Source organism: Ixodes scapularis, unplaced genomic scaffold (genome assembly GCF_016920785.2).
Source record: "Ixodes scapularis isolate PalLabHiFi unplaced genomic scaffold, ASM1692078v2 PGA_scaffold4__175_contigs__length_147842914, whole genome shotgun sequence".
In the NCBI taxonomy this organism is placed as follows: Eukaryota; Metazoa; Arthropoda; class Arachnida; order Ixodida; family Ixodidae; genus Ixodes; species Ixodes scapularis.
This window is the reverse complement of record NW_024609879.1, coordinates 74,064,148-74,090,280: the sequence shown is the minus strand read 5'-3', so window position 1 is coordinate 74,090,280 and position 26,133 is coordinate 74,064,148. Positions and strand designations below refer to the sequence as shown.

Genomic DNA, 26,133 nt, shown 5'->3' with positions numbered 1-26,133 from the left:
AAGAGTGCATTCAGTCCAGTGGGTCGGTGGCTTTTATGAACTCGACGGGTTTGGCGGTGGAATCTTTTTTGGAGTTGTTGACTTTTTACTTGAGTTCCACCTATATCACGTTTGAAGGCGAAATTTTCCTGCAAAAGAGTGGGATTTGTATTGGGTCGAGTGTGGCGCCTATCCTTAGTGATTTATATCTGGCGAGGTGTGATAGAGCCATAGCGGAGTCGTTGGATTGTCGGGTTTTGAGAGTTTTTCGGTATGTTGACGACTACCTTGTTGTGTTTAAAGATAGCCTGGGCCCCAACCGGGATAGTGTGTGTGTGGAAGTCTTGGCTTCCTTTAAGGAATGCTCCCCCGGGTTATCGTTTAAGTACGAGACACCTACGGGAGAGGGGTTGCAGTTTTTGGACCTGAGGCTCACTCTTCAGCCGTCACACACCTGTTGGGCCTATGAGCCACGCTCTAAGAAGAGGCTTTTGCCATACGGCTCCGCGCACTCAAAGCTTGTGAAGCGTGCGATCACTACGTCGGGTATGCTCGCCCCTTTGCTCAAGTCATGCCACCATAGGTGTGAGGACAGCCTGCTTTCACAGGTGTCTAGGCTGACCTCTGCGGGATACCCGGTGGCGATGATTTTGGGAGTGGCTGAGTCCCTTGTTAAGGTGTTCGGAGGTAGAACCAGTCCTAAGGCTAGGCAAAAACCGACAACCAGACCAGTGGTGGTGCCCTACATTCACGCCCTCTCACATCAAGTCAAGCGCGTGGCCAACAAGTATAAGGTGCCTGTGGTGTTTTCGGCGCCCCGGAAGTTATCTCGACTATGCTCCGCCGTTAACCGAGGGTTGAACAGGGATAACCACTGTGATGTTAAACACCGCGATCCGTTTGTCTCATGCGCAGTAGGGGTTGTATACCAGATCCCCTTCACATGTGATCGGGTTTACATTGGACAGACAGGGAGGTGTGTGAACGTGAGGGCGAGGGAGCATTCCCTTGCTCTCCGTTCCTCACCCTCTGGCCACCTTGCGGTACATTGTAGTAGGTGCGGCTGCGTTCCCCTGTTCAATGAGTTGACGATCTTGGCGCGCAACAAAAACAAGACTGCCCGGGAGATTGATGAGGCCTTTTATATTTTATCAAGGGGGGAGGAAGAATGCGTCAGTGCTCCGTCGGTTAACTTGGGGGCTGACGAAGTGTTTTTTATCAAGAACTGTGGCAGACGTGTGTGAAAGTGATTGGCGTGGTAGTGTCTTGTTTTATCGGGTTCCCTCCTTTTTTGTTCTGTGTCTTCTGTGTTTTTTCCTCTCCACACCCAGTGTTTACTTTCTGGTTCGCTTGAAAATAAACATTCAGTTGTTAGTCAGCGCTGTGTCTGTGCACTTCTTCTACTCGTCCTTCGTCGGTTTTTCCTGCGCTGTTCCCACCTATTAAGATGCTTAACCAACTCGCCCAACTCTCTGCCCTGCTTTCATTATTCATGATTGTTTGTTTTATTTTTTGAGGGGGTTAAAGGCCAGACTAAAGAAATAATATTTGCATATAGCAAGCAGATTTCTAAATTCCCTCGATCAGGTTAGCTGAGCGTATCTTTAGGTTTAAATTTATGTCAAATCTGTGATTCACATGCCACTTCAACATACACATCGGACTTTCTGAGGCCACGGTTCATTAATATAGTCATATTAAAACTAACTAAGCTTAGAAGTGAACAAGTGGAAGGTTGGGAACAACTTTCACAAGTTCAGCTGAATTTTAGTTTAAGCATGGCACAATGGTAGTAAAAGGCTTGGAGAAACTATTCGATATTTGATTAGAAAATGTTCGTTCAAAACCACAATTCGCTTCAAGCTTTACTAATGTTTTATGCGTGTGCCTGCTTATAAGTAGGTCTGTGTATTGGAAAGTGTACAAAATCTGCCTGGTATGTGTAGCTATTCCTATAGCAAATCACTACTTTGCCTCACATCATATTTAGATAAATTTCTGATAATTCGAACTTCTTATATTTCAAACTAAAGTCTGTGGCTTCCTGAACTTCAAATTCATGAGAGTCGACTGTATAAATCTTGCCATATGCAAATATAGTTTCTTCAAAATAAAAAAAAAAAGAAAGAACTTTCAGCCTTTCCACTCTGGTGAAGACCAGCGAAGCTCTACTATGGTAGGACGACCTCAAGGATGACTTCTTGGACAACCTCAAGGATGACTTCTTGAACGACCTCAAGGACGACGCCTAGAGGACAACGTCTAGGATGACCTCAAGGACGACGTCTAGGACGACTTCTAGGACGACCTCAGGAACTATGTCTAGTACGACCTCAAGGACAACCTCAGGGACGACGTATAGGACGACTTCAAGGACGACCTCAAGGATGACCTCTAGAATGACCTCAAGGATGACTTCTAAAACGAAATCGAGGACTACCTCTCGGACAACCTCAAGGACGACCTCTAGGACGACACCTAGGATGACGCCTAGAAAAATTCAGCCTTTCCACTCTGGTGAAAACCAGAGTGAAAAGGCTGAAAAAGTTGCCACCATCTATGAGCGAAGTCGACAAGCCGGTTGTCTGGTTGCCACCGTCACTTATGGATGGCAGTAGCTGTCCAAAGTTTTGTGTCGACATTTGTTTGGTACCGGACATGATCCTGGGGAACCTAGCCCTTAACAGCTCCGCTGTAAAAAAGAATCTTAAATGATGAGCACAGGCTGTCAAGGCACCTGCGCCTAACATGTAGACCTTTTCACCTTTCGTCACATAGGTGCTGCCGTCTAGGAATCACGTGACGCACCCGCCATAAGGTGGCTTCAAATTGTCGCTTCTCTCTCCCCTCTGCACATTGGCGAAGGCATTGCATTTGTTTTTTTCGTTGCATTTACCCCAATTTTTTCTGTTGCTTTGTGAATGTCGTTTGGTACCTAGTCTTACGGTGGAATCTCGTTAATTTGAACCCAAGGGGGACTAGAACTTTGTCTGAATAATGCAAAGTTTGAATTATACTGGACGTTTCCTTCCTAGAAATACATGACATGGGACCTGCATATTAGTTTAAATTATCCGCGAGTTTGTATTAAGAGAGTTTGATTTAACGTGATTCCACTGTACTACCCAACTGCATGCCATCATAACTTGAAAAACTTCTGCAATTTTTTTTCATAACAGGTTATGACTATTTGTGCTGCCAGCATACCGGATATGAGTGAAGAAAGGAATCAGCAGTAGTACTGGTGCACATTGGGTATGTAGATGACTCTAAGACATATGAGGGTTGAGAGGCCAATTATTTATGACAGCGCAAATCTGCTGGAGTGATAGTGGCACAATAAGAAGCGCGGGGGCACATTTATGATCACACATTTATGATCTTAACGAAGAAGGAAAATATAGTCAACACAAGGAGTCACTGTGTGTTTCTTGAAAGCATTGTTCTCTGCCTTCATAACAAATCCAAAACAGTTGGTTTTGATTACATGGGGAAATCATTTTTGTGGCATAAACATTCGCAGGATCTGTTAATTTATAAATTTAAAGAAACCATACACTATGCTTGGTGTCATGTCAGCAGTCATTTAATTTTCTTAAGAAATCCAATTCAATTAAATAGTTTGTACACAAAGGGCTGGGCTTCCCGGGTGAAAAATGTGTCAACGACAGCTTACAAGTGCCTGACTAAAAAGCTTGAGGCACGCAGCATGTGACGCCGAAAAGAAGCCACTCAAGTGCAGCCCTCGAGTGCAGCGTTGTAAATGCCAGATTTACTCTCGATGCCGTTGAAAGTAAAAAACGTATCTGTTCAAACAAATAAATATCTGTCTACACAAATCCATGAAGTGGTGCCTGGCATTTGACTTGAGCCAAGCTTGCTGGACTTGAATTCTCTTGCACCATTTAATTTTATTTTGCAAATTATATGAAAGACCGACATCAGACTTCAATTGACGGGTTTGTCCCTTATCTCATATTCTCAATACATTGTAAGAAAATGTCTAACAAATAGTTTCCTAAGGTCAAAATAGTGAAATGCTATTAATGAATACTTTTGCAGGGTTGATACACAGGTAAACAAATTTCCTATTCAGCCTAGGGTAGACCATCAACGCATCTCTTCAGTAATTAATTTCTTTAGAGAAACCAATGGAGACAATATGGCATCTTTTTTGCATTTCATCGTCATTACAGCAGGATTTCGCTGTCGGCGATTTTCACAAAACGTTGGTGTCCTCGACAACTAAACAGTGAACACTAAACTTGCAAGTTCATCTGTTCTTTGTGATTCAGCACATTGTTAGTCAGGTCGTCGACCTGCTTTTTGACTGCACCCCCAAGCTGTAGTTTCTTTTTATGAAAACAAGTATCAGCAGGGCCATTTAGTAGACAACCGTAGACATCCATAATCTTTCCCTGGCATCATTTCAGTCGTTTCGCCGCCAAACTTGGCCGAACGAAGGATATGATCAGATAAACGCGTTCATAAAAACGTCCAGAATTTAGGCTCGTAACTATATGTCGCAGTTCTCAAGGTAGCCCGTTACCACTGTATCATTGGTTCTGTACCACAAGGGATGCACTTATATCACAAAACTAAGCAAAAACGACATAACACACCAACACAGCCAAGAGCCCGCCAAAACTGAAAAACAATCAGATTGAAGCCACCACATGGTGCCGCGTGTGTCAGCGCCCCTCACGTGCACTGCAGAGAAGCAATACCTGCAGAGCTCGCTTACGCAAGTGTGGCCTTTCTGCAGTGCACCCGTGCTCGGTAAGAAACTTGCTAAACGAGGCTAACACGCTGCGATCAACGCTTCAAAAAATATGTATATCCTAGTTCATTTTAAAGCAAATATTGAATAATGTGTTATTCAAAACTACTATTCGAAAATTTGAATATTTGCACAACACTACGTCTATCTTCTATCTTTCAAAGAAAACAAATAGAAGTGCGTGATCATTTAATCTTGATCTATCCTTTTCATTGTACCTCTGAAAGGCTGAGAACAATAGCAGACCTTCGTTACGCGGGCACTTTCTTGAACTGTAATGCCTGATGACGGTTAGCAGTAACTGTCTACATTTCACTGAATGAAACTGATACGGTATAATGAAGCTGTTTTCGTGCCTATTTAAACCTAGAGCAAACCAAATGTTGTGACATGTGACTGATGTTCAGTAGAACCTTATTGACAAGTTTTTCCAGATGTTAGGGTCACACATGGTGGTCCCGTTGAAGTTCCCATAGCGCTACTATATTTAAGTTCCCATCCCTTGCATTGCAATGGAAGGGGCTTCTAGGTTGTTACGCTTACAGCATTGTGCAGTTCAGAACTTATTTGCTTCTGAACCACACAATGTGTAACCATCCACATGCCCTCCAAGGAAAAATAAAGAACTCTTGGATCCTCAAAAGGGCTACACAAGGAGCTCTTCTATTGACCTAGAAGGCAGACTTCATTTCATCTCTCTCCGAGCCTCATATTCCCACTCATTTTATTTCATAGAGCACACAGTGCATACAACCTGTCCCCTCCACTAGTTCTGTTTTGAGCTAGTACAAACTGGAGCTTAAAGGGCAACTCCGCTTCATTTTCCATGCTGAAAAAACAACGCAGTTCTCTTTAGTATCACCTAGAAAGACTACACCTCAAGTTTTACGATGTAATTAAGCCTAAAAGTTTGTTAAACTGGTAAACAAAGTTTGAGATGCCTCAAGTCTCCGAAATCTGCTAATTCTAGTGGCCGATGTGCGGCGCAGAGAACAGCGCAGTCAATACCGCGTGTTGGCGCAGCCAACACTGCGCCGCACGTCATAGTCTGGGACTGCTTTTTTTCTTGTTTTTTACTTTATTGAGGCGCAGCCTACAGGCGGCGCCAGCAGCGTGCATACCGATGTCCACGTGATCCAAAACAAGCATGCGCTGATGAGCGTCTGAGCGAGCGCTCCGCGCTCGTCGTCGGGAAGACCGAACCTGCTGCGTCTCGGAGCAACGTTTTGTGCTGCGATGCCTGGCATATTACGAGTGGTTTACTTAACTTCAACTACTAATGGTTCCAAAACATAACTTTAAAACAACTTGCCTTTCTCTGCGTCAAAACACTCTGTGGCCGCGGTAGTGCACACGTCGTTGGCTAGCAGAGACCGTGGAGCAGACGACACGGCGCGACGACGCTTGCTCCGTCGATCCGTCCGTCCGCGCGGTCGGCGAGGTCGTGCGGTGACGTTCGTACCACGTGGGTTGTCCCAGACTATGACGACGCGGGACCAATGTTGCCAGGCGCGGGCGCAGTTTCGGTTTCGGTTCGTGATCAGGAGTAAAGAAGGATTACGAGAATTATATTTCCTTTTTTGAGAAACAAACGACGTCGAGCCGTTTATTAGTATACCTTAATGTATAATCAGCAAAAACCCAGAAATTCCTGGAATTGAGCGGAGTTGTCCTTTAAAGAGACACTGACACTTAAAAAAAAATTTATTTTTTTATTTTTTGCCAGGTGATTCTTTATGGTGTAAGAAGACTACCCAATCAATATTTTGCTACAGTGTAGCATATATTATTAATGAAGTCAAAAGACGCAACTGCTCAAAACTGAAACCGAAACTGGACTGGGGAGGAAGAAGAAATACAGACCTATCCAGCGGCAGTCTCGAACGAAGCGATTTTGAGAGGGTGCATCAGTGTTGCCCGACTGCGCTGGGCTGCGAGTTTTCTAGTCAGTGGGCTGTGGCAGCCTGCATAGGTGCACTTCCGGATGCTGGTGGAGGCTACATTGCTGCATTCTATTTTTTATTTCGTGTTCTATGGCAAATAGAATTTCTCGCAGTTTTAAAGAATGCATTGTACAGTCAAACCTCGATATATCGAACACGGATATATAGAATTATAGCCCATATCGAACGCTTTCTATATCACATGGAAAATCGCATGCATTTTTTATTTTTTATTTCGAACGGGGCCGGGCATAAAATGGATATATCGAACTCCGCCACCCCAAACAGCTTGCGCTCTTTTGACAGGCGGCAAGCTTCACCGCAACACCCTGGCGTTTCCGACTGCCTAAACACATGCCAAGGGCGCCATTTGAACGTAGCGGCGCACGCACGCCGCTGCCTGGATAGTTCGTTGCAACGTCAACGACGCACTGCATTTGCCGCACCGACTCCTCCTCCTCGGTATTATCGGTAGTGCTACGCGTGTGATCGTAGTTCTTGCGTGTGTCGTGTTGCCTTGCGTGAGTGATGGCTCCAAACGCTAAAAAACGGACATCCCTGACATTTGCTGCAAAACTGGAAGCTATCCAGCGGGTTGAAAGTGGAGAAAAAAAGTTGAGCATCGCCGAAGCTTTAGGCCTACCAAGAAGCACTTTGAGTACTCTACTGAAAAACAAGAGTGACATAAAGGCCAAGGCAGAACAGAACCAGGACTCAGACGCGCAGCGTGTACGCAAAGCTGCCTTTGAAGATTTTGAGAAGTCGCTGCACAAATAGTTCATCGACGCAAGGGCCCGGAATATTCCTGTATTCAGACCGATGTTACAACAGAAGGCCAAGAACTTTGCATTCATACTCAGCGCCGAGAACTTTGGCCCTTCTACACCGCTACTGCGGCGCAATAGAAGGCACGGGCCTATCGCTTGTTGATCGTTTAGACTATGTTGAGCACGCCTTAGTTAAACATGCCTTTGCCAAGAAGAAGCAGGCTATCCTGCAGCAGTACTTTCAGCCAAAATAAATACTTTGTTTGAAGCTTCAAGTGAGTATTTACTGCACCACGGTTGGTTCATTGATTGATTTGTACAGTGGTGTATTATTTTTTTTTCTTATTTTAATTCAGCCTTCGAGTGCGAGATTTCCCAGCTCCCGCAAGCTGAGCGGCACGGCGGCGCACCGTAGCAGACGACTGGCGGCTGCTCCCGCCTCTGCGGTCGGTCGGCGCGCATGTGCTGCCTGTCGGCGCTTCGCGGAGCGCGACGGCCACGAGCTTTTAACAAGTTTTTCACGCGTTTTTGACGTGGCTTAATATATTGAATTCTGGCTATATCGACCTATTTCGCCATCACCGCGCAGTTCGATATATACTGTACTATTTTTGGGAACAAAAACAAACAAACGAAAGCTGCTTTTGGTGAGTCTGTGCGCGACAGAACAAATGCAACTGGAATGTTTGTTTCATTTTATGTTGATCTTTTTACGGTGCCGTGCACTCACCCGTGTGAATCTACAAAGGTCTTAACCGTCAAAAATATTTGACCACACAGGATATCCGAACTGCGAGGATATTCCCCGCCCACAACATGAAATTCAACGAGTCTTATCAATCGAACAACATATATTGTACGTACCTCACGGAGCCTTGTTATCTAAACAGGGTTTGAGAAATGTCTCAAATAACACAGCCTATCCAATATACAACGTCGACAATAGTCACTTCACGACGATCGGACGGAATAGGCGTGTTTTGGGGCACATGTAGAAGAGAGCTGTTTCTTCCACAGCTTCAAAGCAAATAACCGAACGTGTCTATTCCGTCCCCACATCCCGGACCCGACCCTATCAGCTATTTTTCTCGAAGACCCGGAACATACACGGGAAGGCTTTTTGGAGATTATCTCAATGGAAATAATCCTCTAAGAGCGTCGAACTGCCCGCGTCACGGGCTGCTTGACGGTCGCTCTCTTCATTCGTTTTATCCGAAGGCCGAGCAGGCTACGAGCCCTGGTATTTCCTGGTTCTCGCAGTGGAAGATAACACACAAAGGGTAAGCACCCTAAACAGGCAAATAAAGTAAAAACTTCCAAGAAAAGCCCGCAAACTTTGAATGCACAACGCAGGTGGCCAGTCACGCTGACCATGTTTCCACAGCTCAGGCGGGTGGCAGAAATATCTGGCTGATAGGGTATGGAGGAGGAGAGGGTTGGCAAAAGCACGTGGCTGTGCAACTTCGTTTGTTTTTTTTCAATCAACGTATTTGCAGTTTTTTAGAAGCCACATAAAATGGGCATCAAATTTTTTCCCATTTTTATTATTGAGTGTGTGCCTTCGATGACCAACAACTTCGGTTATATTTGGTGGTTGCGCCTAAACCATACAAAATGGCATGTGACCATGGAGAAGAGAATGAGTGAGTAATTCTCAGAATGGAACTGCAAGAACTTACCATCCTTCACAACAACAGGAGTCGCCTCGTCTTTCTCCAGGTGGTCATGGGAAGAAGGGAGGCAGTGAGCGTCTTCACGATAGAAGTCCTCACAGGTCGAAAAAGCAGACCTGTCATCCAACTCTGTAAACAAATTGTAAAACAAAAATCCTATGTACAGTCGGGGACAAAAGTCTCCAGGACACGCGAGCTGCGACTGAAACGCATTGTTCTGCCATCTGCCGGCGGGCCACCTGGTTTCGAGATCACAGAAAAGCGCATGCGCGTCCTACTGTGCGTGCCAACATGTGCGTTTTCCCTCTCTTCTGCGGCGCGGCGCCTAATTCGGAATCGGGCGCGGGGTACCGCCTCGGAGATAGCGCTTACTGACATGGCACCTATAAAGCAAGAAGTCATGGCAGCTCAACTGAGCGATAAAATCAACTGATTATAAAGCAAGGTGCGCTGACACGGCGAAATACGGCGCAATGCCCCAGGCGATATCTCGTGTTTCAGAATGTGTAGCAGACGCTCGTCAGCCGCCAGCGCTATCTCCGAGGCGGTACCATGCGCCCGATTCCGAGTTAGGCGCTGTGCCGCAGAAGAGCGGGAAAGCGCACATGTTTGCAGACAGAGTAGGATGCGCATGCGCTTTCGTGTGGTCTCGAAACCAGGCGACCCGCCGGCAGATGGCAGAGCGATGCGTTTCAGCCGCAGCTCGCGTGTCCTGGAGACTTTTGTCCCCGACTGTACCTCAATCTCACGGATCTCAAGTGGGAGACACAGAGTGCACCGCGGAAAGACACATACCTTGTAACTTTGCAATTATCCTTATTAATTCATTCGAATTAATTAGTGAAAGGCTAAATTCCTTTGGACATTAATCCACTAAACTTAGCTGCAGTGTCACAAATTTTCCAAGACACTCTTTCGTAATTTTGCACCCACCTCATAAAAAATCACCCCTTGTTAAAACTGTATAAGAACCATGTACATATTCATGTGTGAAATAAACGGGTATAAAATTAACCATTCCTTAAGCTTTGTCTAACAATCATTCAAACTTTTACATTCATTTTTCTTTTTCTTTTTTTTGCGACATTATCTTTTTCAAAACATGAGAACACAACTTCTGCCTAAACTTCATCATGAAAGCACAACTAAAGGTTCTTGAAACCTCCTTGTCCATCGTCCTGAAAAAGTAACACCATAAACCTGCCTTTTGCCACGCTACCCAAGACCTTGAGTCAGAATAAAGCTGGCAAGCAAGCCTAACTGGAATCAGAAAAGCTTACCTTCTTTCACTGCAAAAGTATTATCCATCCCTCCCTCCAAGTGTAGTGGAAAGGAAGAAGCTCTGCCACAGTCCTCGGAATGCATGTCTTCACCCATTGGTGTGCCAAGAATCTCCTCAGGCTCTGTTGAGGAGGACGGCACGGAACAGAACTCTTGCGGCGAATCAAGTCGGATGCAGAGCCACGTTTAACTATCAAGATGTCAATTACACCACAGCCTTAAGGGGAGGCACTCCCTTGGAGGGTCTACTTTTTAAGTATTTGTGCCAGGTCAATGAAATTTTTAGGGTATTTTAAACGTCAAAACTTAGGAGGCTACACCAACTTTCAACCCAAAAGGTTTATTTTTTGACAAGTTACAGCCTTATTCATTGAAAAAAAATGTACATGTAGCAGTACCAAAGGAAAAAAACTATAGTTTCAAAATATGAATAAATAGGCACAATTTCTTTGTTGGGATATAACGCTGAATGACTAAACTAATCGGTAGTAGGCTTGAAATAATTTTTAATGCCATATTTCACGTAAAAATTAACTTTCAATAATGGTATGAATTTTTAATTTTTTTCCTGTTTCACAAACGTCAACATTTTTGTGTGAAGAAATAACAATTTGCAAAAGGTAAGCGCATAGCCGAGTTCTCCAGTAAATTTCATGCCAAAAAAGCCATACATTAGACTTGGGGGCGCTTAACTCATCGAACGATAGTTTTAGAGCTGTTAAAAAATGGTGAAAACATGAAGCTGAGAAAAAAGGGTTTGAAAGTTTGAACAGTGTTTTAGTTTAGATGGGGCTTGCCATTTCATCTAAAATGCTCCAGGGGCATATGTCACTCCTTCCTCTGCACGGTCCCTCTGTGCCTTGGCCACAGCTTCCATCTTCCTTTTTTTGTGGGACATCTTGGAGGACTCGAGCGCTTTCACTTGGGCCTTCGCAACCTTCATCTTGGTGGCCCTCTCTCCGTATGACGCTTGGTAGCTCCCTGGCTGTATGCTCATTTCCAACAGAGCTTCCTGATTCGCTAGGACGAGCCACGTGACGTGGCTCGTCCTAGCGAATCAGAGCTCTTGTTTTGCCAGCTTGACCATTAAGAGCGTGCACAGCTATGTTTTCTACGGGGTTTTACGGTATGTGAGCACGATATCGCGAACAATGCTGCGAACAGAACGAAAGAGGGCGAGACGCTCATTCCAACGAGGGGGGCCTGTCCATGCTAGTCCTAAGAAACGCGGAGGGAGCGTGCTTTAAAAATGGCACATTTTCGTAATCGGCCGCGTTGTCGGCGCGCACGTGCGGCCGCCAGCACTTCGAAAATAATTTATTTCGGAGTAAATACTTCACTTACAGGAATAAAATTTTTGGACAGCATTCTTTATGAGTTGTAAAAGCTGGTCAGCCTATTTTCCAAAAATGTGACTTTTTTGAAAAAATCGCGATCCCTAGGCCGTGCCTCCCCTTAAAAGGACGGCGCATTTCTACTTAAATTCCCTCGGCAGAAGCCTAACCATGCACAAAAGGCTACGGAAGTGTCAGCATGACATACCGAATAACCTGTATTGTAGACGAAGGCTGACAAGTAAGTGAGGGCCATCAGAAAGTCCCTTCGAAAGATGGATTGACGGAGGACAGCCCCATATGCAGCAAAGTGTCTATTGCCACAATAGGTCAAAGTTCTATGGTGGATGTCAAGAGAGCACCTTGACCATTACAGTGGTGTAACTGACAGGTGGTGATTTGGAAGCTGCTCTTGTTGCAGGGAAAAATGGGTTTTGGAGCAGAGATTCCCACTTTTGGAGCGGACAATTTTGAGCTTTCATGTTAGAAAATTTTATACAATCTCTTTAAAGGTTATTCCCGTGGAAAAAAACTGCAGTTGTTGGAGTGTTGGGAGACTATTTAAAATGCCATATCTACAGTGGACCTGGCCACTACAGATATTTTTTTTATTTATTGAACAATCATACGGCGTTAATTTTGTAGATGTCTAAATTACCCTATTAGGAGTACCGATGGCATCTTCGGTCTGTATTTGATATAAAAATATGTTTTTTAATACTTTGTAGGGTTTGTATCACGCTGCTCATTCATATTCCACCTGCTACTGTTTATAGAACAGTTAAGCGAAGCACATAGCTACTCTAACTGACCACGATAAATAGTGCTAGCTATTCATTGCAATCGATGATAGCACCGTTCGCACATACACCTATAACTTTTCGTTAGGTATGTGCAAATAATTAATTTTTGATTCGAAGTAAATTCAAAATGAATAGTGGTTTCGGCCAAATATTTTTTTAATTGAATATTGAATAGTTGCTGCACCTTTCTCCGCGCCTTTCACTACTGTTACACCATGCTAAAACAAAAATTCAGCTGAACTCACAAAGGTTGTTCCCAAGTTTCTAATTGCCCACTTATGAGCTCTTTTAAATTTAATCTAGCACCCTGGGCTCAGAAAACCCGATACCTACATTGGGATGGCATGTAAACGACAGATTTTACATAAAATTAAACCTATAAAGGGGCCCAGCCATACCTAATTGAGGGGAGTTATAAATATTTTTGCTATATACAAATATTTTTTTCAAATCTGAACTAAAATGAAAAAAAAAATATTGCAGAGCCCTTCTACTTCACATGAAGATGGAGGACCAGTGAAGCTGTTATTTTTACGACGTCTAGGACGATGCCTAGAGGACGACGTCAAGGACGACCTCAAGGACGACTTCTAGGACGACCTCGAGGACGACTTCTAGGAGGAACCCAAGGGCGACGTCTAGGATGACCTCAAGGACGACTTCTAGGACGACCTCGAGGACAAGGCCTAAAGGAAGACGCCTAGGACGACCTCTCGGATGACCTCAAGGACGACTTTTAGGACAACCTCAAGGACAACTTCTAGGATGACCTTGAGGACGACGCCTAGAGGACAACTTCTCGGACGACCTCAAGGACGACTTCTAGGATGACCTCGAGGATGACTTCTAGGAAGACCTCGAGGACGACGTGTAGGATGACCTCAAGGATGACTTCTAGGGCAACGCCTAGGACGACCTTTCGGATGACCTCAAGGACGACTTCTAGGACGACCTCAAGGACAATGCCTAGATATGGTAACAAGAGATCAGGACCTCACTATCTAATAATGCCAAGAAAGGGTGATTCACGCTGGTTGACCTTCATTTTATTTTTATTTATTCATACTTGCCACGACCGATGGAGAGTTTTCTGTCAACATCCGCGGACACATTTTTTTCCCAGATCCTAGCACATAACAGCTTCGCTGTGAGAAAGATTGCTGTCTAACATATAACCCTGCATAATAGCCACAGCTAAATTTGGAAGATTTTACTGCAATGTAAGTGTCAAAAATAACAATGTTTCCTGTCTGTTTCTTTCACGTTTGCTTTTAATACACGAGGTGCACATGCGCATCAGGCCACTCTGAAGGTGTGTTTTTCGTCTAAGCGCGCGGCTCCGGAAGCGAGTCGCAAGACCACTTCAGCTCCATGGGTATTGTTTCTCCACACTGCACTGGTGCTTGAGGAGAGGCGCACTCAAGGGGGCTCACCTGCCGCAACCAACACCTCGAAAAGCACAAATATCGCAGTTCATTTTGAAGAGAATACCAAATAGCGTATTATTTAAAATTACTATTTGAAAATTAGAATATTCGCACAACCCTACTCTTCGCACGTAGTATGTAGGCATCTGAAAATAAAAACAGGACTACTAACTTAATTTTCAGTGGCGTCGCCAACAATGTTACGTGCCAGACACTTACAGCTACTTTTCGAGAACAGCTCCCTTTTGGTGCAGACATGGCACAAATTGTGCACAAATACAGCCTTTGGAGTAGCATGTAGCAGGATGTTTGTCCTGGCGCAGTTTGGTGCAAATGGCACAGCAGTTCCACTACTGCCACTAAAAACAAAAATATTCTTTTACCAAGCTATGCCAACATGTTTTCATATAGTTCCAGCTGGAAACATGCAATGCCTCCTCCTGCTTCAATGACCAGTAGTCTATCATTGGTTCTGTAAAAACTGTGCGACGCTGTTGGCACAAACGTGCCTTCGGTGCTTTTTTGCATTTTACTCGACCGGAATGTTGGTGGGCACCAAACTCAAAAGCTTGAGTGACTGCCCTGGAGAGAGACTTTCCGTCACACTAGTTTTTATGGCAGCTGTTCAATTTTATGAGAAAACCAGAAAAAACTGTCGATCATCCGTTTGCGACAACAGTGTCGTATTGCGTGTGCAATCGAGAGAGAGGCTGGAGTGGTGATGCGAGAAAAGCTTGCCTTTTTTCACTACGACGGCGGCTGCTTCATCTACGTTCAGGTGCCCATGGGAAGGGGACAGTCCATCGATGTCTTCACAACGCCAGCCCTCGGAGGGTGAATTGGCAGACTCTTCCTGGCGCTCTGTCGGAGAGAATGCACAGCAAACTTGTGTGTGAGCTCCATGCTTCAGGTTCAGAGTAGGCAAGAATATCCATATACTTATCCTACATTGGCCCATATACATTGTCTATGCATTAACTTTCTTTTCCATTCACTAGCTCACTCCTTTCTCAAAACACACGAATATCACGCTAGTCCACTTTCTGTATTGCCAACGATAACTAAGGCCCCTATAACCCCTTGAACCAGCTGCCATGAGAAAGTCCTCCAGATAAATTAGCTGCGGTAAATACTGTAAACTATACATGTCTAAAAGTTGAAATTTACATGAAGCACACTATACAAAGATTTGTTTTTACAAGATTGTTGATTAAGATTAAATGTGATGAATTTTGCAAATGAGAGATTGTAGTAATCATGATTTCTGTATGACACAAGCTTGTTTGTGAGCTAATCAAGAATGCATTTCTGAAGGTGTGCTGCATATGAAACATTTTATGTTCAGACTATACACTGGGTGTGCACTATATATGGAAGAACTTTTTTCTCAGACAAAATTTGCTTTTGCAGTGTATAAATCGGGTTGGAAACATAAATCAGAAAATGCGTTAAGTTCATTGGGCTCACCTTCTTTCACCACAAAAGAATTGTTCCACTGTCCACCCGGGAGCAGATTAGGAGGAGGCATTAGGCCACAGTCCCCAGAGTGTGCATTTTTATCCGTCGGAGAAGGCAGTGTGTCCTCTTGTACTGCTGAGCAAGACAGCATAAATAGGGTATTAACGACAGAGCACGCACTTTCCGTAAAACAAAAAAATATAGCTCGCATTTGCCAATGCATTGTAGCATGTGCGCCTGCGTTCCGCGACTTCAGAAAATAAAGAAACTGGGAACAAGCCACAAAGTGGTTGCCCGTGGACTTTTAGAAGTGTTCTTTAGTAAGAACGGCCCTCTGTGTATTAGTCAGACATTAATTGTGATGCATAACAATGAATTTCAGTTTCTGCATGGGCAGTTCTAGATTAGATAAATCATAAATTGCATATATACGTTTTTAGTTTTCTTTTTTTGCTACATTATGGTTCTATGTGCCTGCCCCTTCCTGATTAAAGTTAAAATGTAGAGCCTGTCCTGTCTACTCTTTTGTCCTAGTCTCTTTTGCACTATTTTATTTTTTACCTAAAAAGCATAACACAAGGTTCCTCAAACGCATAATAATGTTGCTCAGCAGTGTGGTCAGAAGTATGTTATAGGAAAACATTTCGTAACAGTTCTGGCACACAAGAAAAAATAAATTTACGTTATGTAACAAAAAAAAGTGTTTAATAGTATGATTCAGTAGGCCACACACCAAACACAGCAAAAGGCCAACATAGTGAGTAAATTCTGTCAGCAAAAGAAAAACTGCAAGCCCAAAGGTGACTATGGGATGGAACACCATATTCCATCTGAGGGTAAACTGCAAGATGTTGTGGTGCGTCAAATGCTGAAAAAGTTGTGTGACGGTGACCGTAGACCCAGCTATGCATGTTGAAAGGCAGTGGCTAGCTAACAAAAGCAGACATCTGCATACACTGGGGATGTATTGCTTCTTGTTCATCATACTGGCTGTACAAACAGACGACAAGTATGTTATACAGAGCTCCCAGACTAGGCAATCTTTTTAAATCCTAATAAACTAGACATGTCCGGGCAAAAATGCTCTAACATTGCAATGCTGCAATAAAAGAATAACTGGGATGTTGTTGTTCTGTTTTTCTTTTTTAATCTGGAAATTGAGACAATCTACATGGTAAGTCAGTAACTAATAGTCGTTGACAGTTTAAGAGTTCAGAGCGAGGGAAAGGAAGGCTAGGGAGGAGGAAGCAGATGGATTGCTCGAGAGAGGAGGAGGAAACATCCCCTTTTCTCCAGAATTTCACCTGTTTTCTTTTCCCTCGCCCTCAACTCTTAACCCATGACCGTCTATATAGGGTGACTCAAGTCACCAGGCTCAATCTAAAATCGACAGTAAAAATCTACGCCTGCATGTAGCAATCTAAACTTTTCGTCAAAGGTGTATTTCACAGGTCGTTCTTTTTCTTGTAAAATTACAAAACGTAGCTCTTTCTTTGTAAAAAATAGGCTAAAGAAACTTGTCGGGGTCTACAGTGGGCGGTGACGCAGATGACCAAGTCTAGTAGCGGGGTGTGTTTGGCGTTCCTATTGATAGATAGCGCTACCTCCTTATCGCGATCCACATGGTTTATTAAAATGAACATAATCTTTCTGAAATGTACCTTCGCTTAATTAAGAAATGCGGACAATAAAAGCAAAACTTAAAGTAAAAAAAACGCGTTTGCATTATGACGGCGCTTTTGCTGCACACGGATTTCGTCTGCGTGTTGTCTGCTTTATTTCGCTAGTTGGCTGCACCATGGGACATTGCTCCCGACGCCATCTATCAATGCAAATGCCAAATACACCTTGCTACTAGACTTCGTCGTCTACGTCGCCACCCGCCATAGACCCTGGCAAGTTTCTTGCTTTGTAATTTTACAAGAAAAAACCGACCTGTAAAATACACTTTTGACGAAAAGTTTAGATTGCTATGTGCAGGCGTCGATTGTTACAGTCCATTTTAGATCGAGCATGGTGACTTGAGTCACCTTATAGAATGGGGGGATTTATCGAACTTCATATTTGAGTTTTCTGTTCAGAGCGCATATTCAGTACAAGCTCGAATTTTTAGGCTGCCAAGACCGACCGGCAGTACTGATGCTGTGCAAGTCACGTTGGAAAACACTGGAGGCTCGCCGTCAGGTTGCATTCAACCGCACACCGGACTCAGTTATGGCCGATTCATGAACTCATAAATACCATGGAGGTAAAAAGATGAGGAGGCGACATGGCGGGTCAAGCCCGCCAAAGGAGAAAATTCCAAGTGAGACCGGAAGTAGAGGTCGCGGTCCTTGGGAACGCCCTTAAGGGTGTCCTTTCCGTCCTACATGGTCTTTTGGTTTTGTTCATTTTTGGTGATCACTGGGGGCGTGCCCATCCAAACCGGAAGTCCCCACCCGGCTTCACCTCTGGTGGCATCATGTCGTTACCAGAAGCTTCCTACCTCCCTGCTATATACTCGCCAATCGGTACAATGCCAAATGCCACTTACCGGCACGACCGACTTCTAGTTTTCCTGCGCTCTCCGCAGCCGGCGGTCTTTCGAGCCGCAGTGTCGGGTAGGCACCCTCCCTGAGTCGCGCCGCTCGTCCCGCCTGCACTATCAGGTCCGCTGTGAAATGTCTGGAGCACACCGCATGGGAATTATGGGGATTGAAGCTGACCACGCCGATCATCCCCAACCACTTATCCCTGAGACTCCGGTCCCTCGGAAACCTGAAGAGCGACACAGCGTCGGCATTGCAGGCACCGCACTTGTAGACGCAGCACGTCTTCATCGCGTCTCTTTGGCACACAGCGTTTGAAGACTGCGGAGAAATAGACGGGGCAGAAGAGTCCACAGTCGGACAAACTGCAATGAACAAAGAGATAGCCGACGTGCTTATCTGCGCGCAGCGTACGAGAGATGTGTCTTTTGTTTATGGTTCCATTTATCGTCGATGTTGCACGCTGGACTAGAGGATGGTGTGGATGTGCGGTAGCAACGCGTCAACGGACTGTTTCTCTCACACCTTCGCAGGCACATTCTCACGGTATCCACGGGCCGAGAACAGCTAGCAGCCGGAGAAACATCACGAGATCGGTCGTGTTTAGATTTTTTGCATCACAACAATCAAAATCCAAATACTGGATTGGATTCGTCTTCGAGTCAAACATCTTTTCATTGGCAAACCAAGAACACGAATAAAATTCCTGCAACCGTGTTTTATGTAAAATCCAGTCGACATCTTAGGCTCTATTTTTCTTGAAAATAGGGAAAAAAAACGACAGCACACACGTAATAAAAATTATTTTCTATAAGTGAGTTTTTTGTTGTTGTTGTTGTTTTTTGTTTTTTTCTAGTTGATCAGGCAAACCACAGTGGGTTCCATTTTCGTTATCGCACAACGCGTCTTAGCGCACACGCTCGGTATGGTACTCCTCGTTTTGTTTCATCTAATGCCAAACGATGCGCGTTGAGTTGGTTGAGTCTACTTGAGTCGGTGCTCTTTTACTCCTACTCTGCGCTCCGGTACAGCTCCAGGTTTCATACTCCGAGTGCAGCCAGGAATTCGACACACCGAAACTGCGCGTCGCCACGCCGCAGTTTATGACGGCGCGGTTATCTGTTGACCTAAAGCATCTGTGTTCAAAACGGACAGCGCCCTTGCTAGATTACAAGACAAAAAAAAAAAAAAAAAATCACACGGGCAAAGACAGGAGAGAAAGTTGAGACAAGTTGAAAAATGTGAAATCTCGGGATCCTACTTTTGTTCCTTTTCTTTATTCCTTCTTGTAATGAGCCGCCGCAGGCTGTCGCCGCGAAGCGGTGTGAACTACAGGTTTTCCCGCTCATTTTAATCCAAGCGACGGCCAATTTAACCCAAGTGCCACCCAATTTAATCCAAGCGCCACATAATTTAATCCTTGCGCTACCGAATTTAATCCTGGGGTCAGTCAATTTAATCCACAATATGTATATGCACTTATTGTCTTCTTGAACGACCTCAAGGACGACGCCTGGAGGACGATATCTAGGATCACCTCAAGGACGACGTCTAGGACGACCTCAAGGACAACTTTTAGGGAAAACCTTGAGGACGATGTTTAGGACGACCTCAGGAACCACCCCTACGACGACCTCGAGGACAATGGCTTGGACGACCTCAAGGACAACTTCTAGGACGACCTGCAGGACGACCTTGAGGGCGACCTTAGAGATGACTTTAGGACGACCTCGAGAACGACGTCTAGGACGACCTTGAGGACGACGTCTAAGACAGCCTCAAGGACGACTAGAACAACCTCGAGGACGACACGTAGAGGACGACGTCCTCTCGGTGTTGTCTTCAAGGTCGTTTTAAAAGTCGTCCGGACGTCGTTCTAGGTATCGTCTTCGGGGTCACCCTAGACGTCGTCCTAGGCATCATCCTCGAGGTCGTCCTTGAGGTCGTCTTAGATGTCAGCCTTAAATTCGTCCTAGACGTCATCCTAGGCGTTGTCCTTGAGGTCGTTCTTTAGGTGTCCTAGACGTTGTCCTTGAGGTCATCCTAGACGTCGCCCTTGATGCCCTAGGCGTCGTCCTCGAGGTCATCCTTGAGGCCCTCCTAGAAGTCGTCCGTGAGGTCGTCCTAGACTTTGTCCTTAGGCATCGTCCTAGACGTCATCCTCTTTGCATCGCCCTAGACGTCATCCTCTAGGCATCGTCCTAGACGTTGTTAAAATAGCTTCGCTGGTCCTACATCTTCACGTGAAGTGAAAGAGCTCTACACTTTTTTTATTAATGTCGGAATCAAAGATTGCTCACCTCGGAAGTATTGAGGACACCCAAGGGAGCTGTCGGACGAGAAGGGCTCACTGGAAGAACTTCTGGTCCGACGCCGCCCTCTGGTGTCCGGGGTGATTGAAGTGAAGTATAAAGTAACTCAAAAGTAACTAGAATTACCCGAAAATGTAATCAAATCATCAATATAGCGAATAATTATTAAATTGGCTGTATAATGGCCCACAGTAATCAAAATACTGGGTCAATAGCAGCTCAAACCATTTTAAAGTGTAATCACAATGCAAATTTAGCTCATAAGAATGCAATTGGTTTGATACTAGCTCGAAGTAATCAAGAGTCATCAAACTGTCAATTAAGCTGAATTAATGTTTGTTACAAAACTTGAAAGTATAAAACAGAGAGGACGAGGACGGGAACAGGACATCTTTCATTTAGCAACAACATAGAATGGCACAACGATAAAACCGCCCCCCAAGGGTCTCAACGTTCTCAAAGAGGGAAAGGAAATACTAGTTATAAAGGAAAGGAAATACACTAAAAGAAAAGTTTAAAAAGCGCATCAGTAATCTAGTTATTTTCGATTACTTAGAATTAACCTTGGTCATTGTCAGTGATAATGCGGAATTATTCTTGTTTGCAGTCCAAAAAGGGAATTGTACTATAAATATAAAAGTTAAAAGGAACATTTCTGCACCTTCATTATCATTGACAAAGACAGAGGTCGAATTCTTAACACCAGAGATGACTAGAATATTGACACCTCGTCGTGACGCTACAGCTTTTTAAACTTTTATATTTATAGTACAATTCCCTTTTTGGACTGCAAACAAGAATAATTCCGCATTATCACTGACAATGACCAAGGTTAATTCTAAGTAATCGAAAATAACTAGATTACTGATGCGCTTTTTAAACTTTTCTTTTAGTGTATTCCCTTTCCTTTATAACTAGTATTTCCTTTCCCTCTTTGAGAACGTTGAGACCCTTGGGGGGCGGTTTTATCGTTGTGCCATTCTATGTTGTTGCTAAATGAAAGATGTCCTGTTCCCGTCCTCGTCCTCTCTGTTTTATACTTTCAAGTTTTGTATCTATTAACCAACACGCTCGTTTTCAACTGTAATGTTCGTTGGCTCAATAGTAACTCGAAATAATCAAGAGAAGTTGCAATGAAAATTGAGCTCATGGCAGATAAATTGGTGGCACAATAACAACAAGTACTTAAAATTCTCACCAATATGTCAATTGGACAAAGAGTAAGGGCGCAAACGAGCTGGTGTATTGCACATGGTTGAAAAAACCCGAGACTTTTTAGTGTTGTGTCGTTTACCCGCAGTCTCGGGGTTTTTTCAACCATGTGCAATGTCAATTGGGCAGATTTAAAGCCCATTGGGTTAGGAGTAAATAAAAGAAATGAATCATCATGTCATTTATGCCCACAATACACCAATTAGTTGAAAATTAGCAGAAAATAACCAAGTGCCATTACAATGTAAATTAACCCGAATAAAGAGTAATTGGGACAAAAGAGTAATAAAAATGTGAATCGAGCTCTTAAAAGACCAATTGGATGAAAGTGACCTCAAAGTAAACAGAAGAGTTACACCACATTGTGAAATAGGACAAACCCATTGGGTCAAGGTAACTCAAAGTAATCAGAGAGTAATCATAATATCCTAGGCTCATAATAAATAAGTTAGCATGAAGATAAGCTCAAAGTAATCAAAAGAGTCATCCCAATGTCATTTTGGTCGAATTCAAGTCCACTGAGTTAAAAGTAACTTGAAGTAGTCAAAAGAGTAATAATAATGTCCCCAGAGTTCAGTATAGATCAATTGGACGTATAACAACACGAAATAATCAAAAGAGTTGCCAAAATGTCCATTAGGCCGAATTAAAGTCCATTCGGTCAATAGTAACTCAAAGTAATCAAACAAGTAATTGTGATGTCAATTGAGCTAATAATAAATACTTTTTGTTAAATATTAGCCCAAAAAATCAAATCAGTCATCGCAACATCAATGAGGCAGAATTAAAGTCATTTGGATCGAAAGTAACCCGAAGTAATCAAGACTAATAATAATGTATGATTGAGCTCACAACTAATAAATTCACACTATAATTACACAAAGTAATTATAAGAGTCACGAAATGTCATTTAGGCCAAATTAAAGTCAATTGAATTGAGAGTAACTCAAAGTAATCAGAAGAGTAATCATAATGTCAATAATCATCACATAAAAATTCAATTTAATTGTTGAAGATTAGCTAAAAGTAATGAGGAGTCATCACAATTACATTTATTTCGAATTTATGGCCAATGGGTCAAAAGTAACTCGAAGTAATCAAAAGGGGAATAATAATGTCAACTGAGTTTATTATAGATCAATTGGAGCAATAATAACATGAAGTAATCAAAAGAGTAATCATAAATTGCAATTTTACTTATATCATGTGAACTGTAGCAATGTAGTCGAGTAATCCATTCAGCTAAAATAAATTCGAGCGCGCCACAATAACTCGAGGTTACAAAAAGAGTAATCAACATATTAACTAAGCCTCGTCAATAGTGGGACTAGTAATAGTAATCACAATAGTGAACAAATGATCAGTTGTCCCCTTAAAAATCCAACTGTATAAACAATCACACTAAGTTACCAAATGTGTAAGCAAAACACGACCACCGAAGACAATAAGTGCATATATATTTGTGGATTAAATTAACTGACCCCGGGATTAAATTGGGTAGCGCAAGGATTAAATTATGTGGTGCTTGGATTGAATATTGTGGCACTTGGATTAAATTGGCCGTCGCCCAGCTCAGCACAAAAGCAGAAGTGGGCTAAGCTCAATCGCCTTCTCTGGCGACTGCTTTTGGGAGAGATCCCGCCTTTAACGCCACTTCGTTCATTGCTAGTATTGTTGCATAACACTGTGCCCCGTGCTCTATTGAAGACGATGACATATGGATATGCCCCACAAGGCCTGTAGGCATGTGCACAGGCATTGTGATGGGTAAACTGAGGTGTGGGGACAACGTACGGGTCTCCTCGCCACGGGAGCCAAAGTTGCACGTCTGTTTTCCACGTGCTGCCGCGCCGCTATTCGCTAGGATCCGATCACGTGAGGAGCAGACTCAAATGCTGTGCAGAAAAGCAGGTGTTGCACGCGCCCCGGCATACACGTTCCCCAGAGTTGCGCGTCCATCACCGTAGAGCCGGCTTTCCTGCACAGCATTTGGACTGTGCTCCTCACGTGACTGAATTCGGCGAATAGTTGTGCCGCGCTCTTTCTCCTTTCCTGAAAAACAACAAAGGAGGAGGAGGCAAAAGCAGGGGAACGTACACCGAGGCGCTCTTGCACAGTCGGCAAAGTGGCCACACCGGTGGCTTTCCTGTCTGGCGTTTGGGGTCTGCTCCTCACGTGATCGGATTTCGGCGAATAACAGCGCGGTGGCACGTGGAAAATAGGCGCGCAACTCTGGCTCCTGTAGAGAGCCTATACAGGAACTCCACACTCTCTTGCTTCTGAGTGCGCCGTGTGCTTCGAACATGCATGCAGCGTCGTTATTCACCGAATTCAACGTGAGGAGCAGGCTCTACATGCCATGCAAGAAAAGCGGTGCTGAACGTGCAAGCTGGCTCCTGTAGGGAGCCTATACAGGAACTCTAGCGTGAATAGGTGGGCCAGGTAGGTTGACATTTTTGTAATGAGCTGCCGCAAACTGCCGCCGCAAAGCGGCGTGAACTAGAGTAACTACTATACCTAGTGTGAACAGGTGATCCAGGTAGGTTATCACGCGTCCCTATAATACACGCGCACTGTGAAAGCAGCAAAAGCAGCAAGTTATCTTCGACAAGAAAGAGCGCACTGGAGGTCAACTACCGTGTGGCGACTTTACGGATTACTGTATATAGGACAATATTTGCTTTGAGGTTGCAGACAAAAAAGTGAAAGCCGTTTACAACAACCTGTAACACCGAATTAGAGCGCAGCTCTTGAGGAGGAGGAGGGTAGGGTACTGGGGGGGGTGAAGTGACCTGGGGGGGGGGGTCACGTGACGATGCCGATGATGTCATCAGTGACGTCACTGATGACATCATCAGTGACGATGACGATGCGGACTCCGATGACGTCATCAGCGATGATGACGATGACGATGCGGATGTCAGTGACGTCATCAGTGACGTCACTGATGACGTCATCCGTGATGATGACGATAACGATGCGGATGCCGGTGAGGTCATCAGTGATGATGACGATGCGGATGCCGGTGACGTCATCAGTGACAATGACGTCATCGGGGAGGTCACGTGACCCTGGGGTGGTCACGTGACCTCGGGTGTCACGTGACTTTGGGTTTCATGTGACCTTGGGGGTCACGTGACCCTGGGGGAGGGGTCACGTGACCTTGGGGTGACCTTGGGGGTCACGTGTCCTTTGGATGACCTTGGGGGTCGCGTGACCTTGGGGTGACCTTGGTTACGCCGACGCCGCTCAAGCCGGGAACAGGCCCCTAAGAGCTGCGCTCTAAAATTATATAATTTGGCTTTGAAAAAGCGGCAATCCCTTTTCGACGAGGTTTTCTTCGAAGAGTTGCCCTATGACTAGGGTTCCGCGTTTTCGGTTTCTATTATTTCAAAATTCGGTGTACTTTTTTCGGTGTTTATTTTAAAATTAAATTTTCGTTTTTTTTCTGTGTATATTTATGCCCAAAAAAGTTTATCGGCTTCTTTCGGTGAAGTAAAATAAACGCCAACGAACACCGAATCAGACGATCCTTGTAGCTTTGATATTTGTGATCACTCAAAGAATAACTGCACAGATACATTGAAAAAGACATCGACACTTTATTTGGTCAAATGTGTGCAACTGTAAAAGAAACAACAAAAAAAGACGGAAGTACAAACAAATCAGATATGAACCCTATGCCCAAAACACATGGAACTTTACCTTCTGTACATCGGGATTATGTGACCCTATTATAGTACACACACATGTACTTCCCCAGGTTTTCTTCGTTAATCCACACTTTTTCTTTTTTGTTAATATGACCCTGAGCTTCGAGAATGCCCTCTCAACGCTAACACTGGACACTGGCGGGCTGAGGAGATGAAGCGCTGCCTGAACGAAAATCGGCTAATCAACCAGTTGTGACCGCCAAAAGAGACACGGTGCGACGTTTTGAAGCACAACACAACAAGCAGAGCTTGCATCCAGTCTTCCTTACAACGAGTTTGAAAACAGGCTTGTACATGGCGAAGTCATGGGGCATTTCGGACTTCAAGTTCCGATCGATGATGCGCACATTAAACCATATACGTCATGATGGCCTCCGTGCATCTCATACATTCGGACATGTTTCGGTCGGCACTGTCGTTCCACTTTTTCGCCACGGCTCTGCGGTACGACTAGAAGGTCAAAGTGACATTTTCCGGTTAAAACTGAATTTTAGAAAATGAATTCGACATACTTTTATCGGTTTTTATTGGTTTAAGTCGAAAATGGCGAACCTACAAACTGACCTTTTTCGGTTAAAACCGAATTTCTGAAAATGGATTCGGCGTACTTTAATCAGTTTTTATCGGTTTAAACCGAAAACTCCGAACCCTACCTATGACGAATTAGCAATCAACGAATGGGCTGCCGATGAGTTGACCGTCGACAGGTTGGCCTAGACCCAGGAAACTCAAACTTGTCAGAGACGTTCCGTGCTTCCGTCTCACAGTGTGAGATAGAACTAGAAATAGAAGTTGGAACATGCCGATGTGCTACCGACTATGACAATTTGCTGATTTGCGTATCCCCACTTGGTTGCTGCAGTTTTGGGTTGGATTACTTAGCTTAGCGTTAGGAAAGTTGGATTATTGACGTGACAAGCTTT

General features: G+C 44.2%; 1 protein-coding gene across 3 annotated transcripts in view; it reads right to left on the bottom strand.

Moving 5' to 3' along the window:
• LOC115314978 overlaps positions 1–18,620 on the bottom strand; it is a 62,719-nt gene extending 44,099 nt beyond the window's left edge. Inside the window, exons 1-5 of one of the 3 annotated variants that reach the window (XM_042293329.1) lie at positions 17,979–18,620; positions 15,455–15,580; positions 14,726–14,848; positions 10,423–10,545; positions 9,149–9,271 (exon numbers count right to left, since the gene is read on the bottom strand). In XM_042293329.1, the coding sequence (XP_042149263.1) occupies positions 9,149–9,271; positions 10,423–10,545; positions 14,726–14,848; positions 15,455–15,580; positions 17,979–18,264 (781 nt within the window). In that variant the 5' untranslated portion in view covers positions 18,265–18,620. The remainder of the gene's footprint in view (positions 1–9,148; positions 9,272–10,422; positions 10,546–14,725; positions 14,849–15,454; positions 15,581–17,978) is intronic. The other 2 variants (XM_042293330.1, XM_042293331.1) reach the window with 2 other exon arrangements.
• Positions 18,621–26,133: the final 7,513 nt, after the last annotated feature.